We start from the raw sequence: 21,747 nt of genomic DNA, 5'->3' as shown, positions 1-21,747 counted from the left end.
AATGCGTGAGAGTTTTACAAAAACGCCCCCTAAACTGTGAGGCGGATACGTTTCATTTTTCTATTCATTTTCTTCTAGCCTTCTCAGGATCACGTGACTTTGGAGGTTTGGCCTGCCATGAGCAAAAAACATGGCGGATGCACGTTCATTTTTCGGTGGAATATCCCATAAAACAAGATATTTTGAGGACTAATTTTTATTTTGACAACATTTCTAGTGAGAAATATACCATTTTCTTTTAAAATATGCTTTCATGTTGGACATACAGTTTGTAGTTTGCTTGTTTCGTTCAACTTTTTCTCCCAAAGGCTCTGTGTTACGTTGGAGAAACACGTTAACTTTCATTCATATCTGCAGACGTGCGCGTGGGTCACGTGACTAATATGTTTCTCTTTTTTCCGCAGAAAATGCCATAAAATAGGAGTGATTGTGGACTAATTTATTTTTGAAAACATTTCTAGCAGTATATATCCCCTTTATTTTCATAATATCCATTCATTGCAGACATGCAGTTCGTAGTTTGTTTGTTACGTTCAACTTTTCCTCAAGGATCTGAAGCTTCTGATCTTTTCCATAAATATATGCGGGCTGACGTGGGTCACGTGACGTGAGTTTCTCTTTTTTCATATAGAAGATCTCGTGAAAAGGTACGTTGCTATTTATTAATTATTTTTATTTACATTTACGGACCCGTGTATAGGTTTCATGCTGTGTTGATCAGGCTTTGATTGACATGTGACAACAAACCGGAAGAATGTTGTTCAGGAACGGACTGGAGAGTTCTCTAAATTTACTTAGCGATTTTTTTTATTCAATAATCTTTTACATGTTAAAGTATTCACACTACAAGTCTAAATGCTGTGTACGATGTCTGATCTTTTCCATCATATCTGTGGGCTGACGTGGGTCATGTGACGCGAGTTTCTTTTTTTTTTCCTGTGGAAAAATCTCGTAAAATAAGATCGTCTGAGGTTTAATATTTAGGTTTAATAACATTTTTAGGGACCGATGTACTCTGTCGTAACGTCCATGCAAGCGTATTTTTTCAACATCAACTAGTTGAGTTTAGAAATACACTGTATAATTAAAAAAAGACGCTTGGCTCTAAACTGGTTTTGTGATTGGTCCCACGTTTATCGGGAAGGTTAAGTTCTAAAAATAGGCCCAGTGACAAACAGGTTTTTATTTTTTTACAGAAATTAATGTTTCCATTACTAATGCAAACTTTTTGTTTTGCAGGTCTCATGTCGCATGACAGATTGCAGTTGTTTTTTTATACAAACTTTATTGACTGTAACAATTCAAAACAATTCCCAACAGCAACAAGAAAGAAACAAACCAGAGGATTATTATGAAATTTTTCACAAAAACATTGAAACTGACGCACAGATTGAATGTTTTAAATGCTTTCTTATTGTCAGAGTTTCTTATTGTGTTCATGTTTTGTTTGAACTCATTGATAAAGTTAGAAAAATGGGGGGGGGGGGGGGGGGGTATGATTTCTAACTTTGTATTTATGAATAAAAATAAAAAAAGGTTAATGATGTAGAATTGTTCTTTTTTATGGGATGGACAGTGGGTGAGGCACGACAGATTGCAGTAAAACTAAACAGTAAAACAGTCAAACTGCTACCACAATAGTGTTGAACTTCTGTTGAGAATAATTCATTCATAAATCTGTCTATATATTAGAATATCAGCATCTGGATCATTTACGTCTATTTTAACATAAAAGAGGCTAAAAGAGGACATAACATCAACAAACAACAACTACTAATAAATATTATAGGAAATAAGGAAACTAAGTATAAAAAAGTAAAACAAAATAAATGTACATAGTATATTATTTATTATTGTAAATAAAAAAATAAACATGTCTGACTAAGAGTGGGGGTTGAGGTCGGGGTTTTTTTGTCTCTTTTTTGGGATCCAGCGTAGAGGCCATGACCCCCCCCTGCAAGAAAAGTAGAGAAGGTTCAATCAAACAGTGATAGAAAACGATGGGCTACAGTTTGTTCACTCAGTGCTTACAGGGCGACTGTTTTTAATTTGATTAGTGTCAATTATCCTTTGTAGGAAATATTAGTATTATTCAAATATTTATGAATAATTACAATATTACATTGATTTTTAACGCATAGCACAAAAGCATCAAATAATCAATATCTAACAACTTGTAGAACATGAATAATAAAACTTGGACATGCATCCATCATCTACCCCTTTTGACCTTTTATTGACAAAATTAGAAAATATTTATATAATTTTAAATAAACAAAAAAACAAATTAGGCTGATTATTATTTGGACTTATTTATTTGCGACCAAGCAAAAAAACTGATGGAAATTCATGTTGAAGAGGCACGTTGCTGGATTGTCCGTACGTATTTTAACCATAACCCCGCCTTCTTTACTTGCAATTAGGCACTTCAAAATAAATAAATAAATTCATTAATAATATATACAACATAAAACATGACTAGCACTCCATTAACTCCATCTGGGTTTCATAAATAAAATAAAAACGTTTACCACTCAAAACAATCATCAGAACTCTAACACAGTAAATATGCCAAACAAATTAATAAAAAAGCATTTATATACGTTAGAGTTCTACTTTAAAATAGTAATAATGTAAAATAAAAACTGCTCCTTTTTTCTTTAAATGTCCTTATTGCATATTAATCTTTTCCTCCAATCACACGGCTGCATTCTGAAAGATGAAAAGTGTAAACTTGTTTAAGAGATGTTTAAGAGGACTACTGTAAACTAAGATAAATGTGTTAGTTAAAATAAAGTAATAATGCATAGTTATTTTATAATAAAAGACTAAAAAAGGCAAATTAATAATACAAAATCCAAATCTTTACAAATTCGGCAAGTATTTTGTCGTATTACTTTTTACTGGTGGAAATGCAAAGAAAGCGAGCGACAACTTAGAAGAACTGGTTTGAACATGAATTATTGCACAAAGACGGAAAGGTGGGCGTGTCTCCAGGAAAGAGATCCTCATGACAACCAACATGATTTTTGATACGGAGGCTGATGCTTCAAGGAGAAAAGAAACGTCAACAGCCAGTGCTGATCAGAACACAATCCAATGTTCTCATCGTTTGAATAAATCCTGAAATGTTCATCTGCTGGTGTTTGTCTGCATTTTTTGATGATATTTTGCTGCAAAATAAACCCATTAACCATCACTGTTCTGTCTGTGATGGAATAAACGCCAGGGCTACTATGGGAAGATATACGGTAGTCAACATTTTCTTGGAAAGGATTCTTTTTAAATAATATTTTATAGAATCTTTTAATAGTGTGTAAAATGTTTTTAACTACAAAACATTTTAATTGCATATTATATGTTTTATATCAACTGTAATGCCCATTAAAAAGAAAAGCTAAAGTAAACTTGAACTGAATTATTTCTTTCTTATTAAATATTTGAGGAAAAGTGTAAAAATAACCACCAGATGAATAATTCTGTATTTTCATATTTCTTTGGAGAAACATTTGTTGAGGATAAAAAAACACAGGAATATCTAAAAAACACATCATTTTTGCTAACTGTGCAGAAAAATAAGATTGTACCAGGATAGTAAAATGTCAGAAGTTGGCACACTGGTGGACGGCTGTGGGGCTGAAGTGATGGGAGGATGGATGTCTGAAACGGTTGATGGTTGGACGGCTGAAGCACTGGAAGGCTGCTGGTTTTTCCAACCTTAATGGATGAAAATGATGAAATGATTAGTGTGGTTGTTTTGGTGAGACATGACCAGATCTGCTGACGGTTCACAAATGAAAGTTTCTAATTAAACTAGAGTTCATGCACATTGAAGTCATGTCATCAAGCTTCCATGAATAATGAGTTAAAACAACAGACTGAGGTGAATGTAAAATTATTATTACCAGTATACCTGATACAAGGCCTTCATCCAGGCAAAGCACGTTTATGCTTGATCAGGGAACTTAGGGCAACTTAGGGGGCACAACATGTGTGTGGTAAGAGGCGGGACTTTTTGGCAGGTTTGGCAGCAATTTTTGTATCGTCATCGTCAAAATTTAAATTATCATATAACACTGTGAACAGATCGACAATTGGTTAATGACTCTGAGTGACAGATGGTAAATACATACCAATACAGACACTTCATCACATGTGAGGCGTTCTCTTTTGGCCTGAAATCTTTGTAGCCCGCCTTACATTTGGATGTTTTGGCGGCCACAGCGATCACAGTTGATGCAAGAAGTTGTCGAGCCTCGTGGCAGAGTCAGCTGAAAATAGGAAAAGCAGAATTTTTATGTCTCCAGTTCCCCATTCTGATAAGATTTGGGGAAAATATTGCCATATTAATGACAATGGTTGTTAGTTTTACAATTAAATTAAGGTAGCAATTGAAGTCTAACAGTTTTGTAAGAATGTGCAGGTTATTAGTTCTGAATTTTAAAAAGAAAAGTTATAAAAAAAAAAGGTCATGAAGACTTGGTTTTGAGCTGAAGATGTCTTTCCTCTTATCCAAAAATGATTTCTGGAATAAAACTGGTAAAAAAGCAGTTTGACTGGATCAGAGAAAAGGTTTGAGCGAGTGTGACGTCACCCATTTACTTCCAGATCCTCATAACAAAGTCAATTCTGTCGTCGTTTCTCTGTGATAACGACGTCACCACGTTGGAGCCAGTTGACAGTGATTGATCTGAGTCAACGTTTCTATGGCAACTACTGTCGCCAATCAGGAGTAAGCTGTTGAAAGTCCACACTGCTTCCACTGAAAGTGAGCTTGGTGGAATTTGTCAAACAAACATTCAAGGTGGCACATGCTATTACTGAGGCATCTGTTGGTCAGTCTATAATTTGAATAACTTGTGATAAAGAAACAGTTTTGTAAAACAAATAACTGGAATTAGCAAAAACCTGTTTAAAAGGGTATCACAACAAGAATGGTTAATCTGACCCATAGAATGGCTGACTGACAGCTGTTTGTTTCTCTTTAGAAGTCTATAGGATTTTGGCTCCTTGTACTTCCTGTTTGGAACGTGAGGGGGAGGAGTCAGTCAGTCCAGGTCTCTGAGACAGAGACTGTTTTAAAATATTTACAAAACCAAGTCCAGATGATCGTTGTTACAACGTTTTTTGTGTAAATTTGGAGAAAACCCCTAAATAGGTCAATCATAACACTTTAATATATCAGGAAATTACTGTTCCTTTTTTTGCCGGGAAACCGGCGGTGGCGCGAGCGCTGCCATAATCATTAGCTAATGTAACCCCGATTCTCACAAACCTCCCTTCCTCTGCTCGACCACAATAACTATACAGTCGAAACAAATAATTAATACATGTTTCTATGATCATAGTACCCTGCAGTCGTGTTACGTTCAGTCTCTCGATGGACTGGAGGCCGTATTTTTCAGCACCGCTCCTCCGTCACACAGTAATAACAACAACAGCTGCATTCATCTGTCAGATGAAAATACTTTCAGATGATCATAAAGTATTTTCATTAATGCCTCTTGTGTTTACATTTCTTACCTTTGAGACTTCTTTAGCTCGCGCAGAGATGCAGAAAGCGCGACAACCAGATTACCTTTATTGACGCCCAACACCCCCCGACCGGCGCGCGGACACGTGGGGGTGGGGTGGCTTTATGTGCACGGCGCGCACGCATGCGTATTTGCACTAAAATTTTCACATGGCCTCTTTGGCATATAAACCTAACATTTCTATCATTTGTGTCTAAATTACGAGCAGTAAATAACACAACTTGATTTGTGTGTGTCAAAAAATATTTCATGTTGGGTCTAAATCAGATAAACATTGTTCATCACATCAAATATTTACATATTTACTGTATTATACTGTTTTCATATATTTGTTACTTTTATCATCTAAATTGTCCTAAGATTTATGAAAAAATGAAAATCACACACTGAAAAATAGGGTTTGCTTTATCATTTTATTCTGCATAATGGAATGTTTGGCTCAAAACTGAGCTCTTTGGCATCGACTCAACCAGTGACGTGCAGTCAGGAGAGGCAGGTGAGGCACAGCCTCACCTGTCATTATGGGAAGAAAAGAGAACAAATAAATTCAATTATTATATTTAATCAGTAAGTTGTGCTTTGCGGTCATTTTCCATTTAAATGTACCATTTTTGGGTGTTTTTTCTTTTCAAAATCGCTGAATTTCCGCATTTGCCGTTCAGATACTAAGTGACGTGCGATGAGGCACCAGCCCGCTGAGCCTCACCTTGGATTGCGCAATACCTATGCAGTCAGACGGTACTGCTGTCTCTCTGTATGTCGGTTCAATCACTTGTACTATATGAGCTGAGTTTAAATAATTTAGCAGATGTATATGATGCACAGTGCTTGTTTTTATAAATAACTGTATGTGAGGGACGTGTTTCTTGTGCTGAGCGCTAAACGACGGCGAAAAAGCCGCTGGGTGAGGCCAGCAGTTCTCGTGCCTCATGTTGCAGTTCTCGTGCCTCATGTTAGGGGGCGCCGGTGAGCCCTGAGATTATGACGCTAAAAAATACTAGAAGAAGTGATAGGAAGCGGCAACTCATTTTCTTCAGAAGGAGCGGCGTATGGACTTTATTTACAACTAAAGGTAAGACGATAATAACGTTTGTGCTTTTTTCTATGCTGCAGTTTGTATATGAAAAAAAACATGTTGAAATTATATTTTAAACAAAACTTTAACTGTTGTCAATCAAATGGTGAATAAGCTACTCAGTTATTTATACTCATGGTTCATATGTTTGTAAATCTGACTGATGACGTCAGTGCCTCACCAGCCATTAACCTCACCGCACGTCACTGGACTCAACCATTGGGTTTGGAGGAAGAGAATTGCTACCTATGACCCCAAGAACAGCTTCCCCACTGTCAAACATGGAGGTGGAAGCATTATGCTTTGTGGCTATTTTTCTGCACAGAGCTACGTCACCACGTTGATGGAGCCATTAATGGAAAATCTTGAGTGAGAACTTCCTACCCTCCTTAAGTCAGGACCCTTCAAATCAGTCATGGATGGGTCTTCCAACAGGTTAGTGACCTAGAACCTACAGCCAAGGCAACCAAGGAATGGCTGAAGAACAATCATATCAAGGTCATTGAGAGGCCCAGCCCATGTCAATCCTATGGAGAGATCTCACAGTCGCCAAGCAACAGCCACCAAATATTCATGATGTAGAAGGGTCAAAAGAAGGGCAAATACATTTATATAAATTCTTTCAAGTTGATTTCTTTCTAGGTTTGCAATTCTGCACAACAAACAAAGGACAACAACTTTTTTTCCTCCAAATAAAGGCAAAAACCTTGAAACTTCATGTGAGTTCTTGGCAACTGCCATTTCCCAAATCCTGCTCATACTGGACCCACATCTCCATGTCTTGGATATAAGTAATTAACTTGCCAATAACAAAGACTTATGAAAGGTCACTGAGGTGAACTTTGTAGACAAGTGCGGAAACTGTATAGTGTAAGGCTGATCGGCAAATAAAAGACCATGAAAGTCATCTTGGACTTTAGTAGGCATAGAGGAGGGTTCACAGCTTCCCTTTCCTGGGCATCCCCATCTCAGCTGATCTAACTTGGTTTCCTAACATCCAGGACGTTATCAACAAGGCACATCAGCACGTCTGAAGCTGCTGGCAACCTACCGCTCAGCCAGTCCAACTGCATCATGGTCTGGCTCTCAGATCAAACTGAAGAAGAGCAGCAGAAGCTTCAGTGCTGAAGATACTGGAGCAGATCATCGGCTACCCCCTTCCCTACCTGTCATCCTGTCTGAGTAAAGGGACGTGTCAAGGACAGCCCCCTTCCTGCAGCTAACATACTGATACACATATCACTCCACACTTCTAATATTCTTAATTTCTCATGTCATTTACCCCTAATTTAAGATAACCCATTGTCATTTTGCTACATTTTACTTCAGTCTTGCTCAATTAAAATGTAGTCTGTACCCTGACAAAGGATTTGGAGATGCATAGCACATTATATGAGTTTAATAGGTCAGTGTTTCATTCTAAGGTGTTGGACATACAAATCAAAGGCCAAACGTTTGAGATAAAATGAGAAGTGTCTTCAGCACAGGTGTGAGCACTGAAATGTTTAGCTAGTGTTGTAGAAACTTGAACGGAGGTTAAAAAAATAATGTAATTGTTGAAATTTAGGTTGAAAAAACCTTCATTGGTGCGGTGCAGAAAAAAAATCTCTCATTTCAATTAAAAGTCATTTATTTATTGGTACAAAGTTGAAATGAGGTTTTCCTTCTTATAAGCCTTTTTTAGGGGTGGAGCTGGGGCTTGAACTGCAGAAAGTCTCCTCCTCAGCAGACAATTAGTCCCTCATGTTCTCTCTCCATCAAGGCCTCTGTGCTGCCTGAGAATGAAATGAAGAGGAAAACACATAAATGCCACAAGCCCTGGACATCCATGCAGATCACAAAGAGAAACCTCCTGGCTTTGCGGGGCAGAACCTTCCAAAAGCTGGGAGGAGAGCTCTTCAACCACACTTCAAGGACCCGCAGTGCTGCTGGACTTCACCAACCACAGTCTGGTCAGCAGCATGACATCCTAGAGCCTTTAGTTCTTTACCATGGCACCATAACCTGCAATCCATCACATCATGCTTGATCAGTTATGCAACAACTTTAGAAAGTGTAACCCTTGTGCTATCCTAGGCACTTTACCATTGGGAGTTGGGTCATCTAGACCCACTAGACAGTGCTCTGAACCTTTTTTCTTCAATGATTTGTGATCTTCACTGGTGTCCATGGATTACATGAAATCTTTTCACCTTTATCCACCTTTGTCATGGTAGGGAGAACACCTCAATGGAAGGGGGGGGGGGGTCATCTAAGATAGCACAAGGGTTACAAAAGATTTTTACCATATGCTGATTCTTGTTTTCCTGATGCTCAGACAAAGCCCTTCAGTGTTTTTCTCTGGGTCATTTTGATTGGTCCTTGTGGGAAGAGATTAATGTATTAATAATACTGAAGAAATCAAGAGATATTCCACATCAACAGCATGAGAGTAACATGAAAGAAACAAGCCAACATTTATCTACAACATTACCACAATCTTTACCTGGAGGTATCATTCTGGTAACGTCTGCTCCAGCTTTTCTGACTTCCGCTTGTTCCAGCCACCGGCCTGAACGGCGAGGATGTCTGTGCAGAATGAAAGGATCAAAATGTATTAAACTGAGAAAACAAATTACACAAAAAGGATGCATCTTCAATGAGTATTTACCAGTTTTTGACACATATGTACTCGGAAGATGTGTCTGCTGAAGAGAGGAAGCTGTTCAGTCGGTTCAGTCCCTTTCCCTGAAGTTGTCCCTTCTTGATTTCATCCTCGGATCCTCATCATTTCAACCAAAATGTATGTTTGCAAACTTTTGAAACATAAGGGATTAGAAAAAAACTCCAACAGGAATAATGAGAAATAAGCCGTTGATAATTATTACCTCACACATCCAAGAGTGAACTTGAAAAGGACACATGTTCAACAGGTCCTGCATCTCAGGACAAGGAACGCCAACCTTCTCCAAATGCGATCAGAACTCGTAGACTACATCAGAGCAGAAGAACTGCAAGGTCTGTGGAGAAAGCCGTTTCTGCAAATAGAAGGGGTTCATGAAAATATCTCAACGGAACAGGTTCAGGAAGCTCGCTCACCTGGAGAGAGCTCTGAGTGGAGCCGCTTCCACTCTACATCCAGAGGAGGACGCCTCCCTGGGGGGGGGGTTCCATGCATGTCTCACTGGGCAGAGGCCCTAAGGAAGACCCAGGACACGCTGGGGAGACTACGTCTCTCAGCTGGCCCCGGGGTCCCCCAAGAGGAGCTGGAGGAGAGGGAAGTCTGGGCATCTTTGCTAAGACTGCTGCCCTCACAACCTGGTTCTGGATGAATGGAAGAAGATGGATGCATGGATGGAACGTGTTCAGTCCTTTCAGCAAAACTCCACGATGGCAGACTGCGATCCTTCCTCATTTACTTTGCCAGAAGACTTGTTGGAGGACTCTGGTGCTGCCACAAACTTTCCTGCTCCACATCTCCCATCTCCAGGATTCTATCAAAACAAATGAATATTGTACATAAACATGATGATATGACACAAAATACATTAAGACATATAGGCAGGCGTGTTCATTTTCTTAAGGAAGAAGACATTAAAATAGCTTTACATGTTCTATTGCCCCATGAATGCAGTTCACAAAGGAGGTCTCCACAGTGTTTTTGGTCAGAAACGCATCTTCAAAATAACCACTGAGCCTAAAAGAACAGAAAAGTTTACATAAGAAAAACATTTATACCATCAAAAATGTAGGTGGAAAAATTTTTTACACACCCCAGTTGGCTCTCAAAACAGTACATTTTGCAAGTTCCATCCACTGCTACAGCCAACATGGAGGGAGAGCATGCAGGACCCTGAAACAGATGAACCTGACAGCCTCTCCATCTCAAAGTTAGCAGAAAATCAGTCCAGGAACTATTTGTGCATGTTGTCTCCAAATAACTGACCCGTCTGAAAGAGGAAAGGGAAAAAAACACGAGGTTCTTTTATGTATATACATACACACATACAAGAATCAGGAATCAGACTTTCTAACAGAATTTTTAGCTATTATAAAATCGTTCCCAGTGTTTTTTTTAATTACGATCATTTTGTTTTTAAAGACATTTTTCTGCAGCACAGCAGCTCATAAGAATTTCACCTCAGAGCTGTGGTGCAGATGTTTGCCTCTGCTAATTTCCCATAAACCGTTTGTTGATTCTCTCTCCCGCTAGCTTATAGCACCTCACAAGCCCTAGCCGACATTAGCATAGCAAAAAAAAAAATCAATGAGCAACATTGGAGCTATCCATGTGTACACTTTTGAGCCAGATACTAGCTCAGACTAGGGAACTCAGGACATTAATGGATCTACTGGTTTTTGTCTGCAAGTGGATGCATCAGAATTGGAGCGGAGCAGAGACTTTGGCCCATTCATGGCAGTTAGAGCGTCACAACTAAGAGCTTTTTGAGACAATGAGTTTCATCTTCTCCTGATCCATCGAGATTTGAATAAATACTCAGAAACAGTTTTAATCTTATATTATTCTGTATATGTTTATATTTTTGTTAATGTTCTCAATAATGAGAAAAATGTTTGATCTTAAAAACGTGACTTCCATTGGAGCGGCTCTTTAACTTTGTTGACAACGCTAGGATAAATAAATGTGGTCAGCCAAATCAGCCATAATTGTTTAGACCAGGGGTTTGCAGCCTGAGGCTCCACAGCCACAAGTGGCTCCTTGACCCCTCCTTTGTGGTTCTCCGACAAAAAATAAAAATGTTTTTAATTCAAACAAATATCCTATTTTTCAGACGACACAGCGCATCACGCAAAACAAAACAGTCAGATAAGTCAAACTTTACTCAACTTGGTGATCTACTCAACAGTTGAAGCAAAGTATTACTGTGCCAGGCTCCTGACTACAGTACCCATAATGCTTCAATAATCTATCAAGCGGTAATGCACAATATTTTAAGAAATTCCAGCATTTATGACCAATTTTTTTAAACCTGACAACGTACCACAAAAAATCAATTTGAGGTCAATACGCACAATTTAGAGGGCCTATCCCATGCTAGCCATTTAGAATAAACTATTTCCTCGATCTCTGAGGCTCCGCCTTTCTCTTCTTGTGGGTGTCGCCTATTTCATGACATCAACCTAGAGTCGGCGTCAGCAGCGTTTCTGCGTTTCTTCCATCCAAACTTTTGCAAAGATGGATGTGCATATTGTGTAATGAAAGCATTTTGCTGATCACCGCTAGCTCCATAGAGGAAGTGGGGGTGTCTGTTAGCCTGGAGGCGGTTTAGCTGCACAGGCTCTTCCTGGAAGAGGCTGCTCCTCACTTATGATGACGTCACAATGTGAGGACCCTCTTATTGTGAATTGGGAGGGGCTGGTGCTCAGAGGGTTTCAGAGGAATGTTGAGAGATGCGTGAATGGATCAAAATACTGCTGTGGATTAAGTTTTGTGAGGAATTAACATTATAATACACTTTAAAATTTTAAAAAGTTGATATTGCATGATATAGGCCTTTAAAGAAATACTGGCTGAGATGTACTAACAACATAAAATCTACAATGTGTAAAAAAAAGCCTTTGTAAACCCCAGTAGTTATCCAGTTTCCAAAATAACATAAATGCAAATGAGTGTTTGATTTTCTAAACGCTGAAGAGACACCTTGTGTGTCCTACTGAGTTCTGCACAGTGAGACATTAGAAAGGCTCTTAGCTGTTTAAAGGGCTGCAGACCCCCGTTTCTGGCTAAATGACCCAAAAGGAAACTTACCTCTGCGGAGACCACGTGACGTTTCCGCCCCCGTCCTCTATACAGAAGAGGCCTTCACCGTGATGCTGCGGCCTTTTAAATTTAAGATGGAAAAACGCCTCGTCATTCAACGTTAATCCTAAACAGCCAACACGTTTTTACTAAAAACCCATCTCTGGTTTCCCAAATCTAAACATTACATTTCTACAGAGAAAAGTTCAAAGCATCGCCCACCTTCCAGCTGTCCAAGAGTTCTTCAGCCGCGCGCCTTCCTGCGGGTTCATCCGGGGGTTTCCGGGGGAGTGGGGTGGGGGTGCCCGTATGACGCTGCGTTCACTGGCTTTTCGAAATGCGCACTTCATGTCAATTGGGGCAAATTGAAGGCTTAAAAGCCTGATTACTTTAGATAATATATCCTATTTAATATATCATATTTAAAACTTTATTGAGAATTACTACAGGAAACAGTGATGAAACCTTTTTTAACAGATAAATTAGAGCACTTCATTGTAATACTATAATATATGAGATACGTCAAAAAAATTGACAGTTAAAGAAAAAAGAATATAATAGATGCTAATATTTTATAAACTCCATCAAAATAATTGTTTCATCTCATTTATCATAATATTTATAGGTTTTTTATCACACACCATTAGACTCGTAGTGTAAATAAATTAAAATGCAGAAAAATCAATTTAAAGAACTCTTTGGTCAGTCCCTGAACTCAACATTTTTCCGGTTTGTTGTCACATGTCAATCAAAGCCTAATCGCCGCAACAGCAACACGGAACGAGAAAACCTATACACGGGTCCCTAGAAATGTAAATAAAAGAAATTAATAAATCGCAACGTACCTTTTTACGAGATTTTCCACAGGAAAAAAAGAGAAAGGCACGTCACGTGACCCACGTCAGCCTGCATATATTTATGGAAAAGATCAGACGCGTTCAGATCCTTGAGGAAAAGTTGAACGTAACAAACAAACTACGAACTGCATGTCTGCAATGAATGGATATTATGAAAATAAAGGGGATATATACTGCTAGAAATGTTTTCAAAAATAAATCAGTCCATATTCACTCATATTTTACAATTTTCTGCGGAAAAAAAGAGAAACATATAAGTCACGTGACCCACGCGCACGTCTGCAGATATGAATGAAAGTTAACGTGTTTCTCCAACGTAACACAGAGCCTTTGGGAGAAAAAGTTGAACGAAACAAGCAAACTACAAACTGTATGTCCAACATGAAAGCACATTTTAAAAGAAAATGGTATATTTCTCACTAGAAATGTTGTCAAAATAAAAATTAGTCCTCAAAATATCTTGTTTTATGGGATATTCCACCGAAAAATGAACGTGCATCCGCCATGTTTTTTGCTCACGGCAGGCCAAACCTCCAAAGTCACGTGATCCTGAGAAGACTTGTAGAAAATGAATAGAAAAATGAAACGTATCCGCCTCACAGTTTAGGGGGCGTTTTTGTAAAACTCTCACGCATTTTCATGTGGACAAATGTAGCTACTACACATTTTAGGATGAGACTGGGTTGTTCAGTCTGCTTTCAATGCAGTGATTAGCAGCTGCTCAGAGAAACACACAAAACAAAGAAGACTGTGGATCTGGCAAAGTTCTGACAATCTGTTTTTTCCAGATGATTCCTTGATGGACTGCTCACCATCTTCTGTCCTTTTATCCAACTGCTAAACCTCCAGAAAAGTCCACATAGCTGTCAATAGTCAGCAGGTCTAGCTCAGGCTGGGCTGCAACTTTAGCGCACACACGCAACTTGTGAGTGTCTGAGAGCCAGTAAATTTGTATGGAACATGTACAATACTATTAACTGTGCTCTATTATTAACTGTTTTTTGTACAAAATGTATTCAAAAAACTCATACAAATAAAATAAAAAGTAAATAAAACAATCAATAAGTAAATAAATCAATGATACATTTCTGTTTATTTAGTCTTCTATATCTGTTGTTTTCTGATGTAACCCTTGTGCTATCCTAGGCACTATAACATTGGGAGTTGGGTCATCTAGAGATCCCTGCACCCCTAAAGACTGCTTTGGTGAGACCCATTCTGAAGAAGAGTGGTTTAGATGTGTCCAATTTAAATAACTACCGGCGGGTATCCAACCTTTCATTTTTAGGTAAAATTTTAGAAAAGCTTGTTTTTACTCAGCTGAATGATTTTATTACAGTCTTTCTCCATTGGTTTGGCTCATTTTTTAAACAGAAATTACCTTCTCAAAACAACATGGACAAACCTCAAAACCACTTGGCAATTGTTCACAACAGAATGGCATTTCTCATTAGTTTCATCAAATTTTAAATGTCTTAGTACATGTCTCAACATCTCAGTACATCTTTCAATTGATGAAGTACAGGTAGCTTTCATTTAGCACAATTTCCAAGTGAATAGATCTTGTTGATCTAAACTGATTGTTGATTCTCAGTCTAATGGTTGTTCGCTCCAAAATGAGTCAGCATCATTTCATTTATTGTGTAAGTCATCACATGCACAATAGTCTGTTCAATTGTCAAAATTAGTCAAGAACATAATACCGGTACATGAATACGATATATGAATCCCTTGAAACATTTGATACATTTATTACAGCAATTGACAGTCAGGTGAAACTAGAACTTGACTAACGAAGTAGGATGTCCCAGGCCAGCGAGGGGGCAATATAACTATGTGTGCTGCCATATCAGAATCAGAATCAGAATCAGAATCACTTTATTTGCCAAGTACAGCGCATGTACAGGGAATTTGACTTCGGTTACTTGTGCTCTCGTGCAAACTAGCAAGGTAGAAGGATAAATAATAAAGGGATAAATAATATAAAAGAAGGTAAGTGTAAGGTAGCTGTATGAATAAATAAACATAACTGAATAAGGAAATAGATTGAAATAACAAGACAAAAAGATAAAAAATGAAAAATGCAGCAGCAGTAATTCCAGTTGGACAGTTTATGTGATTGTACAGTGTCCTTGAGTAGTCTGGAGTCAGGTGTTCATAAGAGTGACAGCTCGGGGGAAGAAGCTGTCTTTGTGGCGAGTGGTTTTGGTTCGCAGTGTCCTAAAGCGTCGCCCTGACGGGAGGAGGCTAAAAAGGCAGTGTCCAGGATGAGAGGGGTCTTTTACGATCCTGCCAGCCCGCTTCCTGGCACGGGATCGGTACAGGTCCTGAATGGGGAGAAGGCTGGTACCAATAATCCTCTCAGCAGATCTGATGATTCTCTGAAGTCTGTTTCTGTCGTGTCTGGTAGCTGAACCAAACCAGACCGTGATGGATGTGGTCAGGACAGACTGGATTATTGCAGTGTAGAAAATGGTCAGCAGCTCCTGAGGCAGGTTGAACTTCTTGAGTTGTCGCAGGAAGTACAACCTCTGCTGAGCCTTTTTCCGGAGTGAGTCAATGTGAGCGGTCCACTTAAGGTCCCGTGAGATGGTGGACCCCAGGAACCTGTGTGAGTCTGTTGAGGGGACAGTGCTGTTGAGAATTGTGAGTGGGGGGGGAGTGGAGGGGTTCCTCCTGAAGTCCACTGTCATCTCCACTGTTTTGAGTGGGTTCAGCTCCAGGTGGTTCTGGCTGCTCCAGAGGACTAGCCGCTCCACTTCTCCTCTATATGCAGTCTCATCACCGTCCCGGATGAGCCCAATGACTGTGGTGTCGTCTGCAAACTTCAAGAGTTTCACAGAGGGGGCTCCTGATCTGCAGTCATTGGTGTAGAGGGAGAAGAGCAGAGGGGAGAGAACACACCCCTGGGGGGCGCCAGTGTTCAGGATCCGGGTGCTGGATGTGAAGCGACCCAGTTTTACCTGCTGCCTCCTGTCGGTGAGGAAACTGATGATCCACTGACAGGTGGGGAGAGGCACGGCGAGCTGGGACAACTTCTGGTGGAGGAGCTCTGGGACGATGGTATTAAATGCAGAGCTATAGTCCACGAATAGGACCCGTGCGTAGGTGTCTGCAGAGTCCAGGTGGTGCAGGATGTAGTGGAGAGCCATGTTGACTGCGTCGTCCCCTGACCTGTTTGCTCTGTAGGCAAACTGCAGGGGGTCTAGCAGAGGCTCTGTGATGACCTTCAGGTGGTTCAGCACCAGTCGTTCGAAGGATTTCATGACTACCGAGGTCAGGGCGACTGGTCTGTAGTCATTTAGTCCTGTGACTGGGGACTTCTTGGGGACTGGAATGATGGTGGAGAGTTTGAGGCATGCAGGTACCACACACATCTCCAGGGAGCTGTTGAAGATCCTGGTGAAGATGGGAGCTAGCTGGTCAGCACAGACTTTCAGGCAGGAGGGAGAGACTCCATCGGGTCCTGGAGCCTTCCTGATCTTCTGCTTCTGGAACTGTTGACGCACATCTCGTTCACAGATCGTCAGTGCGGATGAGGGGGCAGGTGTGGGGGAGGTTGGGATTGCGGGTAGATCCTGTGTGATGGAGATGGTGGCTGAGGGGGAAGGTGATGTTCTTTCGAACCTTGAGTAGAAGTCGTTAAGCTCCTCAGCCAGGTGGTAACTGTCTGAGGGGCGGGGGGATGGTCTCCGGTAGTTGGTGATGGTCTGCAGGCCTTTCCAAACTGCAGAGGAGTCGTTGGCAGAAAACTGGTCCATCAGCTTTGCAGTGAAGGACCTCTTTGCAGCCTTGATCTCCTTTGTTAGCTTGTTTCTAGCCTGTTTATACCGGTCCCGATCTCCACTCCTGTAGGCCTCTTCTTTGTCCTGACGTAGTTGCCTCAGTTTAGCAGTGAACCATGGTTTGTTGTTGTTGAATGTGCAGAAGGTTTTAGTCTCCACACACATGTCCTCACAGAAACTGATGTAGGATGTGACAGTGTCAGTGAGTTCATCCAGGTCTGAGGCAGCAGCCTCGAAGACGCTCCAATCAGTGCAGTCAAAGCAGGCTTGCAGTTGCAACTTTGACTCATCTGACCATCTCTTCCCAGTCTTCACTATGGGCTTAGCTGATTTCAGCTTTTGCCTATAGGTTGGGATAAGATAGACTAGGCAGTGGTCGGAGAGTCCCAGGGCAGCGCGGGAAACAGAGTGATATGCGTCCGTTATTGTTGTGTAGCAGTGGTCCAAAATGTTCAAGCCTCTGGTGGGGCAAGTCACGTGCTGTTTGTATTTGGGTATTTCAGCCTTGAGGTTTGCTCTGTTGAAATCCCCGAGTGTAATCACCAGAGAGTCGGGGTGGTTTCTTTCAACCTCTGTGATCTGGTCAGCGAGTTGCTGTAACGCCTCCGTTACGCACGCCTGTGGTGGAATGTAAACACCGACCAGCACGAACGAGGAAAACTCCCGCGGAGAATAGAATGGTCTACAGTTTATGAAAAAAGACTCCAAGTGCGGGCTGCATGTCTTCTTTAGCACAGTGACATCTGTGCACCAACCTTCGTTTATATAGAAGCACGTTCCGCCTCCCTTTGATTTCCCCGACAGCGCGGTGTTGCGGTCCGCGCGGTGCAGCTGGAAGCCCGGCAGGTGAAGTGCGCTGTCCGGGATCTGTTCACTGAGCCAGGTTTCAGTAAAGCACAGGGCGGAGGAACAGCGAAAATCCGAGTTTTTGTTTAGGAGAAGCAGCAGTTCATCCACTTTGTTGGCCAGAGAGCGGACGTTTCCTAGGTGTATGGCTGGTAGAGCGGTGCGTAAGCCACGCTGCCTCCGCTTGACTAGCGCGCCTGCCCGCTTACCGCGTTGACGCCGTTTGCTAATTCCACACAGGGCTGCTGCGCCTCCGATCAGGATCTCCAAAAAACTATCCGTATGAGTGAAAACAGGATTAAAAAGTCCGGCACTGGACTCCCGGATGTGCAAAAGCTCTTCTCTGCTGAATGTAACCGCAGTGGGAGAGCAGAGAGCAACGCTAAAAGGAAAAAAAGTGATAAGTGCGAGAGAGCACAGCACCGAGCACAGCATCTGAGAATGGTGTGGCCACACATCCCCAGTCTTGGGCCATGCAATACACAGAAGCTCTTCATCTTCTTGGACCGCCTTCATTTTGATCCGTGAAACTGAGAGAGATCTCGTAGGCCCTCACCTACCACTATATGTTATTGTATGGGACAATGTGAATTTCCACCGTGGCCCGCTCATCAGGGCCTGGTTCACTACTCATCCAAGGATCTTCATAGTGTCCCTACCAATTTACTCTCCTTTTCTCAATCCTATCGAGGAATTTTTCTCCGCTTGGAGGTGGAGGGTGTATGAGCATTGGGCTCAATATCAGAAGTCTCTGGTCCATGCAATGGATGCTGCGTGTGAGGATTTTACAGGAGATCAGTGTAGTGGATGGCTACCACTTGCACGCCGTTTTTTGGCTCGTTGCATCACAAGGGAGAATATATGCTGTGAAGTGGACGAGAATATTTGTGGCCAGACAGACAGCAGCGACGATGCCTGACGTGATGTCTCCTCTAGCGATATAACTCATTGGGTGCACCTGTTGGGGGAAGGAGCAGGATCGGAGCCCGCTCTGCTGCCGAGATGAGGAAAAATACTTTGGAGTTCTTGTCTAATGCTGCAAAGGGCTGTGTATTGTCAAAAATTAGGGGATATAAAACGTATCCCGATATGCGCCCCACGATACGGTGTGTATCCCCATATTTTACCGGAACAATTTTTTTTCCTTTTTAAAGAAAATATGACTTCGAAAAAACTCTACCTGAATTTCAATACATCTTTCATTGTAATAAAATTGTCAAATTCAGTTTATTTAATGATCACAATGCGAAGCACTACAAATATATCTCATTTACAAGTTGCTTTACCCAGTCAAATTCATAGTGCTTTTATTTTGGTAACGGAAAATATAGAAAGGGAACACTCAACTTTGTCTGATTTCCACAAGAAAATATTTTTCAGTACAAGACAAAAAATGGAATGAATGTGCCTTAACTAATTAGGTTCTCAAAGTATGAATATTTTTTTTTAAATATTGTTTAATGTAGCTTCTCCAGAAGTTGTAGACAGTTCAGGAGCCTGAATATTACCTCAAAAATAAGGGGGGGAGGGGGGGTACTAATTCTTTCTAGAAACAATAAAATGAGAAGATGAGGAAGAATCACAGGATGAAGGAGAGCGCCTTAATGTGGCTAAGATGCTTTGTTTACCAATCTGCAGCCACGCTTTTCACACACACGGAAGAAAAACAGTGACGGTCATCGCCACAATGTTGCCCAGTTGTGAGAGCGTTGTACACATAAGGTTTAATGGCCGATGAAGTGGGCATTACAACTTTTTAACTCACGCAGTGGAAGCCTGAACCATCCGACGCGAAGCGAAGTGCGTTAAAAAGTGATAATGCATACTTCGAAGGCCATTAATCCGCTTAGACCGTGGTCACTTACAAAAGAAATAATTAACCAGTTATTAGTCCTCAATTCTTGTTTTTTTTCCGAATTGGATTGTTTTTTTCATGAAAAGCGGACTACCGCTCTTTGTTACATGGTGCGGCGCCTTGTCACGGTAATGTGCAGTCAAGATTCGGCGATATAAAGCGAAATATATATATATATATATATATGCTAATCGTCCCGATGGGTTAAATAAACCATCAGTTCAGATAGAAAGTTCACCTCTTACCACAGGGGTGTCAAACTCATTTTGGTTCGGGGGCCGCATTCTGATCCCAAGTGGGCCGGACCAGTAACGTAAAAGCGAAAAACAGTTTTTTTTTTTTTTTTTTTTACTCAGTTAGAAAAAATGCCTCAGCCAATATGGTAGCCTAATCACTTATTATTACACATTCATATACAGAGGCCCATTGATGTAAAATGAAATTCATTTCACTTAAAAATTGGTATTTATTTGAATATTTTACATCTGACACTGAAGCAAACCTCTCCTGATATGAACTGATATTTTATGAACTATAACTTTTTTGTTATTTATTGTGTGTGTGTGTGTTTGTGTGTGTTTTGCTGCCGGACACCTGAATTTCTCCCTTGGGAAATTAATAAAGCGTCTGTCTGTTCAATTCAATTCAATTCAATTCAATTCAATTCAATTAAAATTTATTTGTATAGCCCAAAATCACAACAACAGTCGTCTCGATGGGCTTCGAACTAAAACATTAACTCAAAAGGATCATGAATACAAAGACTTCAATAGGAAAATTATCGTGATCTGATGTGGAAACAGAGTGACCCAAATGCTGAAACCTGGAAGGAGACTCGGACAAAGGGGGTAGGTTGAGGAGGTTTAATTTGGCTGAAGGTGAGGAATGGAGTTTTTTCCCAGGGAGATGAGCGTCGGCTGGCTGGAGGAGTCTTGCAGCGGGAGTCCAGGAGCGCAGCATGTGAGGCCAAAGGATCGCGACCAGGTGAGTGTCAGAACAGGATATTCCTGAGGCAGAGCGAGAGGAGCAATTAGTGACATGAAGCATGGCAATTCACAGAAACGAGACGTGGCCAAAATAAGCACCATAGGAGGAACAACGATCTGGCGTCGGCTGAAGATCCATGAGCTCCTTAAGAAGGCAGAAGCAATGAAGAGGTAAGTGGAAACAGCTGGTCTCGATCCTAGGCAGAATCAGCAGGGGAGGGGGAGAGTGACTGACAGGCCACCATGACAGCACCCCCCTCTCAACGACCGCCACCTGGCGGTCCAAGACGACGATCGGGGTTGTCACAGTAAAAGTCGTCGATCAGGGTATGGTCCACAATCAGGGTACGGGAGATCCAAGAACGTTCCTCTGGACCATACCCCTCCCAATCCACCAGAAACTGCACACCACGGCCACGGTGCCGGACATCCAGGATCTTGCTGACCGTGAAAGCGGGGGGCGCCGTCGATGGTACGGGCGGTTGGTGGGGAAGTGGACGGCGGGCACAGCGAGCTCTCGTGACTGGCTTGATCTGGGAGACGTGGAACGTAGGGTGAATCTTGAGGGCGGCCGGGTGACAGAGTCTGACACAAGTGGGGATGATGACACGTTCTATGGTGTAGGGTCCGATGAACTTGGGGGCCAACTCGCGTGACGAGGCCTGGATGGGAATATTACGGGCAGACAACCAAACCTTCTGGCCGGGCTGGTAATTGGGACTCACCCCCCTGTGGCGGTTGGCTATCTGGCAGTTGCTCTCCTTAGTGCAAAGGAGAGCCGCCCTGGTCTGCAGCCAGATGTCACGACACCGTTGGAGGTGGAGCTGGACCGAGGGCACTGCCAGATCCAATTCTTGGGAAGGATATAGAGGGGGAGAGTAGCCCAAGGAGGCCTCAAAGGGAGATATGCCGGTAGCCGTGGAGGGATGGCTGTTGTGGGCATATTCCACCCACACCAGGAACTTAGACCAGTCCTCCTGATTCTGGGCCGCCAGACACCTGAGAGCCGCCTCCAGTTCTTGGTTCACCCGTTCTGCCTGGCCGTTGGACTGGGGGTGGTAGCCTGACG

General features: G+C 41.6%; 1 protein-coding gene and 1 long non-coding RNA gene across 7 annotated transcripts; both read right to left on the bottom strand.

The window, feature by feature from the left end:
* Positions 1-1,265: 1,265 nt before the first annotated feature.
* On the bottom strand, positions 1,266-5,646 carry LOC111949126 (uncharacterized). Its single transcript, XR_002875169.2, has 4 exons — positions 5,524-5,646; positions 4,134-4,271; positions 3,588-3,717; positions 1,266-1,954 (listed from the first exon to the last, which is right to left on the bottom strand). It is a non-coding gene; the product is annotated as an uncharacterized LOC111949126 (long non-coding RNA).
* A 2,575-nt stretch (positions 5,647-8,221) lies between these two features.
* On the bottom strand, positions 8,222-13,850 carry LOC111949125 (uncharacterized). Of its 6 annotated transcripts, none has more exons than XM_078934441.1 (12): positions 13,627-13,850; positions 12,572-12,677; positions 12,359-12,430; positions 10,198-10,285; positions 10,008-10,082; positions 9,688-9,912; positions 9,477-9,626; positions 9,260-9,404; positions 9,095-9,177; positions 8,895-8,969; positions 8,482-8,613; positions 8,222-8,384 (listed from the first exon to the last, which is right to left on the bottom strand). In XM_078934441.1, exons 1-6 carry the CDS (start codon positions 13,703-13,705, stop codon positions 9,721-9,723), a joined length of 612 nt encoding a protein of 203 aa, XP_078790567.1. In that variant the 5' UTR covers positions 13,706-13,850; the 3' UTR covers positions 8,222-8,384; positions 8,482-8,613; positions 8,895-8,969; positions 9,095-9,177; positions 9,260-9,404; positions 9,477-9,626; positions 9,688-9,720. The 6 variants fall into 6 exon arrangements, with proteins under 6 accessions (XP_078790567.1, XP_078790568.1, XP_078790564.1 ...); XM_078934442.1 differs by having other exon boundaries at positions 10,210-10,285; XM_078934438.1 differs by lacking the exon at positions 13,627-13,850 and adding an exon at positions 10,362-10,538 and having other exon boundaries at positions 12,572-12,837.
* Between the last annotated feature and the right edge of the window lie 7,897 nt (positions 13,851-21,747).

Source organism: Oryzias latipes, chromosome 17 (assembly GCF_053564925.1).
Source record: "Oryzias latipes strain Hd-rR chromosome 17, Olatipes_Hd-rR_3.1".
Classification (NCBI taxonomy): domain Eukaryota; kingdom Metazoa; phylum Chordata; class Actinopteri; order Beloniformes; family Adrianichthyidae; genus Oryzias; species Oryzias latipes.
Note: the sequence above shows the minus strand (reverse complement) of the source record. Positions and strands in the feature narration are given on the sequence as shown.